This window comes from Dendronephthya gigantea, unplaced genomic scaffold (assembly GCF_004324835.1).
Source record: "Dendronephthya gigantea isolate DGI-Jeju-01 unplaced genomic scaffold, DenGig_1.0 000065F, whole genome shotgun sequence".
NCBI classification, from domain to species: Eukaryota; Metazoa; Cnidaria; class Anthozoa; order Malacalcyonacea; family Nephtheidae; genus Dendronephthya; species Dendronephthya gigantea.
The window spans coordinates 803,439-814,396 of record NW_021163075.1 but is presented as its reverse complement, the minus strand read 5'-3'; the positions used below and the strand labels follow the sequence as shown (position 1 = coordinate 814,396).

The window sequence follows — 10,958 nt, the reverse complement described above, 5'->3', positions numbered from 1 at the left end:
GTAGCTGTAGCGAATTTGGCCTGTCCGGCATTTCAGAAGGGTCTTACAGTTTCCTAGCGAAAAACAAGAGATAAATTTACTAAATTCTAAAGTATACCTAAAAATCAAATTTTGCTTATACATTGCAGCTAGCTAAATCGCAAGGTTTTAAGAGTCTTTGACTGTTCTTTTAAGACTGTTTTATTCAAGCACTACCCTTAAAGCGGCAAGAAGGATATAAACGCTTGTCCATTGTCCAATGGCGCCAATTTAAGCATATAATTCAAATTTCCGTAATATTTTTCAAATTATCTGCACGTCGTCAACAGCCTAGTCGGCAACATTACAATAATAACGTTGCCACAGGAACAAAATACTAAATATGAATACATATCGATAAAGCATATTGTATGTTTGCAATTACATGATATGTATTTTGAACCACGAAGTAATTTTTGCTAGAAGTATTTCAAAGCGTGTGTATACACTCGTTATCTTGTTCCGCTCTACTCTAATTTCCGGCCTCGCTTGTAACTACATCTAGCGACATTACTCAATAGGTCGTTTGGAAACGGGTATGTCGAGACGAAATGGACTCTGCTGTGCTTCAAGAAACGCTTAAAAGATTGGATCGACTTGAGCAAATCTTAGAGAAGGTTGAGAATAACACCAGGGCTGCTCCACAGGAGATATGGCACGTTCAGCGAGAAGACAAGGTATGTATATGCTGGCCGCCAGACCATACAAAAGCCTTTGTGCTAGGAGTGTTTACAATTCGACGACGACCAAACATTATCACCGACCATAAACTAGAGTATAGACTATAGAGTATACATTTGATCATTTGGTAAACTATGAATTAGGCCGTTAGATAAGAACAAAATTGGGAACCGAAGGTTAAGCCTGTATAAATGGAGCTTGGCGTCTTCAGTTGCTATAATTATATACTCTCGGCGTGATATACAACTTGCTTAAGTAAATACAAATATTATGGCTTGGCCTTAGGGAAACACCACGTTTTTTTTATTGTAAATGTTTCGTTCGGTTACACGCGTAAAAATCATCTTGTTGATGCAAGTTGTTAAAAACAGGAGTGAACAATGTTGCGCTGCACCCTGCATGTGAACAGTATTGTTAACAATGTTGTTGAAGCTTGTTGACTCGTCAAACATCAATGTTGTTGCAACTTGTTACAACAACATTGCATCAACATTGATGATTCAACAAGCTTCAACAACATTGTTAACAATACTGTTCCCAGGCAGGGTGCAGCACATCATTGTTCACTCCTGATGCGACAACCTGATCAATTTTTGGCCGTCTACACAGCTTTCCATCACAGCCATGCCTCACGGTTTTTATATATATAATTATATGAAACGGCCGAATTCCTAATAACTTCTCCACTCTTCAGTTGCGACTTCATATTTACCTTCCAACCTCAAATATGTTCTTATATACACATACTATTTTTTGAGCAGCGAGAATATCCTTTATAAGATTATACTTTTCCTTCCTCTGCAAGCGTATATGCCGCACGCATTAACTTTAAACTCACCGTATAAACAGTCTTCAAATGTGCAATAACCCTGAATACTCGTGTATATCGGTATAAAACCTCGATCATGTCAGCTTATTTATTTTTGTATAAGAATGCTAATAAGCGATTAGCAACCAAGTGCTAGAGAACAATTTGTTGCTAACAAGTTTGTTGTACAACACAGAGCTTTGTAGCAAAACCTGTTGACAGCCTTGCATGAAAAAGCAGGCGAATGCATTCTTATAACAATTGTTGAAATTTGCCGGATAACGCTGGTTATTTACCCAGTAAACAGGCAGGATAGTCTATAGTCTGTGTGGAGAAGAGAAATTGCACTAAAAAAGGTTGCATATTCCATCTTTCTATAGGTGAATATCTCAGTACGGATTAACATTCAGACTGTTGGTGACATAGATAATGTGAATCAGCAGTTTTATTTGTACTTTATTTTGTTCTTGGAATGGAGGGAACCGCGTTTGAAGGGAATGAGTCGAGAGGTAGTTGTAAATTTGAGTTATAAATTGAAATAGGATTTCACATGCAAGGTGTTTATCTACCTACTTTAATTAGTGCATGTGTTTACTCTGTGTAAGTTAGGCGATATTATACTAGTTATTAATGCCGCCAGCCACTGGTAAATCATGAATAAATATTGAATTGTGTGAAGACGGTCAGGTAATCTGAATCCTGGTTGGATAGAAATTATCCACACCACCGCGACTTCGCGCTTAAAAACCAAGCGTGGAATTCAAATAGACTTCAAATGGTTGTCTTTTATATTCGTAATTAGTCGTGACTGAATGACTGATTTCAATATAACAAAATAAATATTTCGACTAATTCTGAAAGCGCTGGTTTTCATTTGGTTGTAAGTGACAACAAGTTAGTTCACCGATTGGAATAGCACGGGTGAAAATTTGTCTTTATTCTTAATTGAATTCATTGCACCGATAGCATTACTCAAATACATCAACCACCTTGACATCACCACGACAATGTAGCACTAAATGAAGATTTTTTATTGTTCTCAAGGATGTCGTGTGGAATGAACAATGGGATCCAAGGATTAATTTCAAAAATCAACTGACCGTGGAGAGACTGGAAAAGAAACATAAATTGAAATATGAACCCAGAAGATAACATCCCAAAAGTGAACCTGTGTATGAAATCTTTTGCATTTTACTCAGTTTATTTGATCTTTTAATGCAACAATTAAGATACGCGTGTTTGGATCGATCAATAACATGCTATCGTTTGTATTCTAAAAGCTTACTCATACTCAAACCCATTGAGCGGGCGATCATAATTTTCTCATAGCGTTTCCATAAAGGTATTCCCATTCGAATAAGAGCGAGCTTGATGCAGTGTTTTACCGTGAATGTTTCCAATGATTAGGAAAGAACTTTCTCATTGATCAGTAAAAATAAAATTTGTATGTCACGCTCAAGGAGTGCGAGTGAGCTTTTTGAATACAGGCGCATATGATAAAGGGTTTTTTTGTTATCTTTTTCGTTAATGTCTTGTTTGGAGTTTCTTGTCCAAAAGATTACTTTCTCAATGAAAATCAGCTACAAAAAACACAACTAAACTACGTTGTACGAGGTATGGCATGTTCGCGGAGTAAGGCGAAGTTCAAAGGACTATTTTGGCTCGTTTTCTGTTATTAAATTTTCACCATCGATTAGAAAATCTATTTCTAAGAATACGATTTTGTACAATTGTAGTTGATACAGGAAATCAAATTTACCTAATCATTCGATGTTCATTTTGTTTTTAATCAAGCGATTTATGTCGCTGGGACTTTCAAGGAAATCTTCGAGTTGGATGATTTTTCATTTGATTACCAGGTATATAACCGAAGCCACTGATACGATAATACACCCTTAGAATTAATAAAATCTTCAGTCGAAAAAGTAGTTTACATAACACCTAGTGCCATGTGTGATTTCTTTCACAATGCAGAACTTGACAATACAGTTGGACTCAGACTGGCCAGAATCTATTCTGTCGCTAGAAAAAAGTAATGAAATGAAAGATAGTGTTGTGTTACGGACATTCGCAGGTAATGGGGAAAATTTGAATGGGTAATGGGCAAAAATAATGTACAAGGCAGGAAAAAAGACGCATAGACCTTTTCACCTTGTATGCAAATTAACTAAAATACCCATTTCAAGTCACATGGTCTGAAATGGTTAAGTTTTATTGGTTATTCCATGGTCAAAACATCTGAAATGGGTTGATTTGAATGCAAGCTGAAAAGGTCTATTGACGTGACACTGTCGTAGATCATAATTTGTCATCAGTGGAACAGAAAGGATACTGGTAACATCTTAAATGGTCCCGGTATCGCTCTCATACGATTCTACTGCTGAACCTCATCCGTTCAGAATTTAAATCTCCAAACTGGACTTTTAGAAGTCTCGACTACCTGAGCTTCAGTGGCGTAGCCAGCACGATAATTGGGGGGGGGGGGCACATATTCATATATTCGTGATACGCAGGATTAATTTCTTTTCAAATCAATTGTCTTTACAGTCTGTTAACATGAATATATGAATATTCGCCCCCCCAATTATCGTTACTGGCTACGCCACTGCTGGGGCCGGTTGTTCAAAAGCCGGTTAACGCTAACCCAGGGTTAAAAATGCCTAACCCAGGGTTAAATTTTAAACCTTGGTTGATTTGCGTTGCACAAAGCTCGGTTAGCGTTAACCCTGGGTTAAAATTGATAAAAAAATTGACCCTGCTAGCTAGGTGGGTTAACTTTCTAACCCTGGGTTAACTTCGATTCAAAATGGATGAATAAGGAGCTGAAACACGTAAACACGTATAATTCGTCATGAATTAAACACTTTTGAAAGGTTTTAGGAATCATTTCGACAGCAAAGAATTATTTAAGTTTGACTTCGTTCGGTTTCAGCTGATGTATTGATTTATTTATCTTCGCTTCAATGCAATACATGCACGATAAATGAATACAACCGTACAAATTGAAACATCGTAATCGAAATATTTGTTTCGGATGTTTTTCGGATGCCAAAATTCGATTCTTTTGATTGGCAGCAAGTGGTAAGGCTACGTTTGTTTCTGAATTTTGAATAATCAAAGAATGTCTGAAATTTTAAAATAGATTGTTTATAATTTCCTTAATTTTATTTCACATCGACATTGTTTATCATACAAAATAGCCTTTCATTTCGAATCTTTCCAAAATTCTTTGCACGGAAATTGCTGTTCAAAACAACGTCCCTGCGACCCTGCCCTCACGGCATATAATCTTTCGACTGACAATATATCCTTGTCGGGTAAAGTTTTGACGCTCGTTTATTGACCAATCGAGAACGTTCTTATATCCATTATAGTCCTTAAAATACATTTAATCTTAGGTTAAATATTTTAACCCTGAGTTAACTAACCCTACCGCTAACCCTGCTTTGAACAACACAATTTTAACCCAGGTTTAGCTAACCTAAGGTTAAGGATTTTAACCCAGGTTTAGCACTAACCCAGGGTTAAATTTAACCTGCTTTTGAACAACCGGCCCCTGAGCTTTAGAACAAAAACCTTTAGTCAGGTAGCCTTGCGTATTACCACACTAAATTTTATTTCACTTTTTGAGAAACTGCCTACACTGGCTGTAAAATACGTTTTAATTTCCCAATATCAAAGTATATATATATGCCATGACTTATCAAAACAATCCCTTATATATCCTAATGCTAATTAATTTACATATTAAACTGTACAGTCATATTTACATAAATTGTCATACTAAATGTGACATCTCCCGTTTTTTCAGTTTTTTTCACAATAATCATACATAGTTCCTAAATTATATTACCAGTATTATAAATGATGTTCAAACCTGAACTAAATTTAATACGTCCTATTTCTACTAAATTCAAACTCAAATATACTTAGCTAAATGTTTTCAATCAATCGGGATGGTGCTCTTCGAATTCTTGTACTTCTTCTCAAAGGTGGTCGTACTCCGTCTTCCTCTATTTCTGTACTCGGGGATATAACTGGAGAAACAACTGGTAAACGTTCAATAGTTGGGGCTATAACTGGACAACATTCTTCTTCACTGACAGGTTCCATTGGTGGTGTAATGGTCATTGGTGGTTCGTTAGTTGGCATTAGATGATGGCGATTTCTACGTAACTGCGTTCCATTTGAAGTTGCCACAATATACGAACGAGGTGATTTATGTTGTTCAATGACCACAGCCGGATTCCATACACCTCCCTGTCGAACTCTCACCGACTCTTTTGGCTGTAAACTGGATAACTGTTTCGTTCCCCGATCGTATGCTGTTTTCTGACGCAACTGACGTACTCTCAATCTCTGGCGAACATCCTCAACTGGCTGTGACTTCGGCTTAAGAAGATGCTTCGGAATTGGTAACTTAGCTCTCAGCTTTCTACTCATCAACAGTTCTGCAGGCGATTGTTCCATACCACTAATTGGAGAATTACGAAACTCCAACAAAGCTAAAAATGCATCTTGTTTCGAATCATTTGATTTTTTCAACAGAAGTTTAATTGTCTGAACATTTCTTTCCACAAGTCCATTCGAGCGCGGATAGTGCGGGCTGCTTGTCACAACCTCAATTTCCCACTCTCTAGCAAAGTCTTTAAATCTAAGGCTGTTAAAAGGCATATTATCGGCTATAATCTTTTCTGGAATCCCATGACGGGCAAACATTTCTTTCATTGCTAAAATGACTGCTTCACTACTCTTGTGATTTATCCTTGTCACTTCAGGATACTTCGAGAAATAATCAACTACCAATAAATAATCTCTTCCTTTATAATAAAATATGTCCGCTGCAACGGTTGACCACGGCCTCTCTGGAATTTCCTGCGGCATCAACGGCTCTCTCTGATTCCTTCGCTGAAATTGTAAACATGTTCTACACTCTGAAACCATTACATCAATTGCACTATTCATTCCAGGCCAGAATACTGAACCTCTCGCCCGTGCTTTACACTTCTCGATTCCCAAATGAGCTGCATGTATACGATCCAACATTTCTGATCTAAGAACATGTGGAACAATTACACGATCTCCTTTAAACATCAAACCATCATAACTGCTTATTTCATCTCTGTAACTCCAATAAGATCGAATTTCTATGGGCGTTTCAGGCTTTGTCTGCGGCCAACCATCCATAACTACTCTATGCAACTGCTGAAGTTCAACATCCTTCTTGGTCTCCTCAACCAACTTCTCAAACATAGTCTCAGAAATCTGACCCGATTCCAAAACATTGACCTCGAATTCATCTGGATCTGGATCGTTTATCTGTACGGGCATCTGAGATCTAGAAAGAGCATCTGCTATCAATAACTGACTACCTGGAGTATATTTCACTTTAATCGCATAAGGTTTAATTCTGAGTATCATTTTCTGCAATCTAAGAGGAGCTTGATGGATGGGTTTCTTCATTATTGCCTCTAACGGTTTATGGTCAGTTTCCACGAGAACCTCGCGTTGCCCATATAGGTATTGATGGAAATGCTCACAACCATAAACTATTGCAAGCATTTCTTTTTCAATCTGTGAGTAGTTCTGCTGACATGAAGTTAACGCTTTCGACGCATACGCTACTGGACGATCATTCTGAAGAAGCACTGCACCCATACCTTTCGAGCTGGCATCAACCGACAAGCACACAGGTTCTTTCTGATCAAAGAATTTGAGGATTGGTGGATCGATAATTGCTGCCTTTAAAGTTGTAAACGCTTTTTCTTGCTCTTGTTCCCAAAACCATTCAACATTTTTCTCCAGCAACTGACGCAACGGAGCTGTTATCTGTGCCATATTTGGAATAAACTTGGCGACATACGTAACCATGCCCAAAAATCTCTTCAACTCTTCACTATTTGTGGGCCGCGGCATCTCTTTAATCACTTCAATTTTCCGGGGGTCTGGTTTCAGTCCATCTGAACTCAAAACATGGCCAACATAACTTACTTCAGGAACGCGAAATCTACACTTCTCTGGATTCAACTTAAGGTTTTTATCACGACAGCGTTCTAAAACCATACGAAGTCGTTCGTCATGTTTCATTACGTCTTCTCCCCAGACTACTAAATCGTCCACGATAACTTCAACTCCTTCTATATCTGAAAACATGTCCGACATAATACTCTGAAATACTTCCGGAGCCGAAGCTATTCCAAACGGCAAGCGTTTATAACTATACCGTCCAAATGGAGTATTAAAAGTGGCTAAGTCACTGCTTTCATTGGCCAATTTAACCTGCCAGAAACCATGATTCGCATCAAGAACACTAAACACCTTGGCATTGGGCATTCTGCTGACGACCTCTTCAACAGTCTGCATAGGAAAATGCTCTCGCATAATCACTTTATTTAAATCACTAGGATTCCATGCAGACTCTAATTTTGTTGTTGCTTTTCTGGCGATGACTAGGCTATGTACCCAAGCGGTGGGTTCATTCTTTTTCTCAATCACCCCCAACTTCTCCATTCGACGCAACTCTTCTTCTAGTGGCTTTCGAAGTGCCATAGGAACTCTTCGAGGAGGATGCACCACTGGATTAGACAATGAATCAATCTTAATCTGGTACTGAACATCTTTAATCTCTCCCAGACCTTCGAAAACGTCACTGAATTCTGTTTCGATCTTCGGTGGATCCATTTCCAAACTATAAACTCGCTTTACCAATCCGAGCTCTAAACAGGATTTCAATCCTAAAATCGATGGTAGATCTTGCTCAACTAGTACAAAGTCTAACACAGTAAATTTGCCTTTATACTCGCACTCTAAACTGACTTTGCCTTTCGGATTTATCTTACGGCCATCGAACATCTTCAACTTGCTTTTGCTTTTAACAATCCTTGTATTTGTTAATGACAATTGCTCAAACGATGATTGCGAAATCACATTACAATCTGCCCCTGTATCTAATTTGAAATTCAAATCCATTCTTCCCAACTTAAGCACGACATGCCAGTCATTCTTTGAGCCGCCTTCATTATTTGATTCTACTGAAAATGTCAATAAATCATCATCACTAACTTCGCCGTCTTTGAATTCCCCTACAACATTCATTTCTCTTGGTCTATAGTCACGTTGTCGTTGCTTCGCTCGACACACACGCTCAAAATGTCCCGTCTTCTTACAATAATTACAAGTTTTGCCAAACGCCGGACAAGACCTTGATGCGTGAACCATACCACAGAATCCACACTTTTCGGACTTTGTTTTTTTCACGGCGGCCGCCTGTCTGCTCTTTTCCTTGATTAGCACCATATCGAAGAACATCTACCGACTGATTTGCTTCGCTTGATTGCCCCCTAACATTCATGACTTTAATCTGTTCCTTCGACGCTTCGGCTGCTCTCGCCATACTTATAGCTTTTTCCAGTGTTAGTTTCTCTTCTCGTAATAACCTTTCTTTCACAGCTACGTCTTGTAACAACACAAACTTGTCCCTTACCATATCGTCAACCGATGTATATTCGCACGATTTTACTTTGTTCTTTAATCTTGTGACAAATTGGTCAACCGTCTCTGAATCTCTCTGTGTAATTTTCCAAAACTGATATCTCTCGAATACAACATTTTTTCTGGGGTTACAATACCTTTCAAACTTCTCGATAACCTTATCCAATTTTTTTTCATCGCCAGCAACAAACTCGAAAGTATTAAAAACTTCTATAGCATCTTCGCCGGCAAAATTCAACAATATGGCTATTTTAATTGTGTCGTCTTTGTCTTCGCTTCCCGACGCGACCAAATATATCTGATACTGCTGCTTAAATCGTCTCCAATTTTCTGATGTATTTCCTTCGAAACTTAAAGAACTCGGCTTATGAAAGCTATCCATAATCCCACACCTGACACCATGTAAAATACGTTTTAATTTCCCAATGTCAAAGTATATATATATGCCATGACTTATCAAAACAATCCCTTATATATCCTAATGCTAATTAATTTACATATTAAACTGTACAGTCATATTTACATAAATTGTCATACTAAATGTGACACTGGCTTCACGCGAATGGCGCATATTTTTGACATCTGTTTAGTTGTTTTTCTCACGTGCAGTTTATGACTCCAAAACTGTTCCACACTTGAATAGATTGTCACGAATGGACGCGCTCTGTTCTCATGCGGTGGCTGGTAGAGTTGAATCAAACCAACACCATGCCGGCTCGCACAAGAGATACCCACATTATTCAATCACGTGCCATGTCAAGAGAAAACCTAACTTCTACACGTGGAATGTTGCGCTAATTGTGGTAGGTGCCCAAATCAGACATAGCTTTCTTCTCAGGGCCGTAGCTAGACCGTTTAATTTGGGAGGGGGGTATATTCATATATTCATGTTTATCTACCGCAGGAACAATACCGTACAAAAGAAATCAGGCGGGCGTAAGATGAATTAATGAATATACACCCCCCCCCAAATTAAGCTTCCAGCTCGCCCTGTTTTTTCTGGAGAAATACGTGGAATGAAAAACAGGAAATGGTGAACTATTTACTAAATGTTCTACTACTAAATACTATTCATGGAAATAAAATTGAGGCTCGTCTTCTAAGTCTTTTCAAGCATATAGCTAAGCTCAAAGATGCAAGTCCAATTATCCACAAAAATATGACGGTATTATTATTATTAAGTTTTTAAAACTATTAAATTTTGGTTTATCTCAGTACGAGGTAAAGCAACGCCTTCGATCAATCAGTTGATATTCGATGAGTCTCACTGAGCAACCATACATTTGGACCATGAAGTTTTAATTGCTGTAAAGACATACATGGAGTGTAGTGATCATTTTAGTATCCAGGTGATGTCGTTTTCATAATTTAGGAGGCGATCAGCGTTGCGGAGGGTTTTCGAAACAGAAATTCGATCTGCAGTATTTGACTGAGTTACTCAGTATAAAACTAGTCTGAATTTTGTGATCATGGTTAGTTATATAAGAACTAAGAACTATACCATCCGAAATGTACATCCGAAGTATACTCAAGAGATATAAGTAGTTTCAGCCATTGAACTGTAACAAACTGGAACGATAATTCAGGAAGGAAAATTGAAGCCAGTGCATGTTTTTTACTTTTCCTGAGTGATGAGCTGAAATACTTGACGCCAAATATTGAGCCGTACATGAAATTAAAGCTATTAAAAAGTTCTATTCCGTATAGAAACCTCGAAACTCTAGCTTAAAGGGAAATATCTAAAAAATATTTGAAAAATTTCCGGTTATTTCCTGGTTGGTAATTGTTTTTGGTTTTTTTATATAATTCCTGTGAAGTTATTATAAGTCTTGAAATTTCCACATAAAACTTTTCAGTAGCCTTGTTTTGATAAACAGCCCAACGTCTGGCGTTTTTAGCTCATAATTCAAGCTAATATAGAGATGTTTGTCAGGAGTTGGCGTTCCAGTTTACCTACAGT

At 37.9% G+C, this 10,958-nt stretch overlaps 1 protein-coding gene across 5 annotated transcripts in view; it reads left to right on the top strand.

The window, feature by feature from the left end:
• The first annotated feature begins 286 nt into the window (after positions 1-286).
• Positions 287-10,958, top strand: part of LOC114530689 — a 70,948-nt gene continuing 60,276 nt past the window's right edge. For 2 of the 5 annotated variants that reach the window (XR_003687781.1, XM_028552297.1), the window contains exons 1-6: positions 287-695; positions 1,888-2,016; positions 2,552-2,679; positions 3,302-3,366; positions 3,482-3,581; positions 9,642-9,801. Coding sequence is in view for 4 of the 5 variants with exons in the window: in XM_028552297.1 (XP_028408098.1) it covers positions 9,652-9,801 (150 nt within the window). In the remaining variant the exon portion in view is untranslated. The other 3 variants (XM_028552296.1, XM_028552299.1, XM_028552298.1) reach the window with 3 other exon arrangements.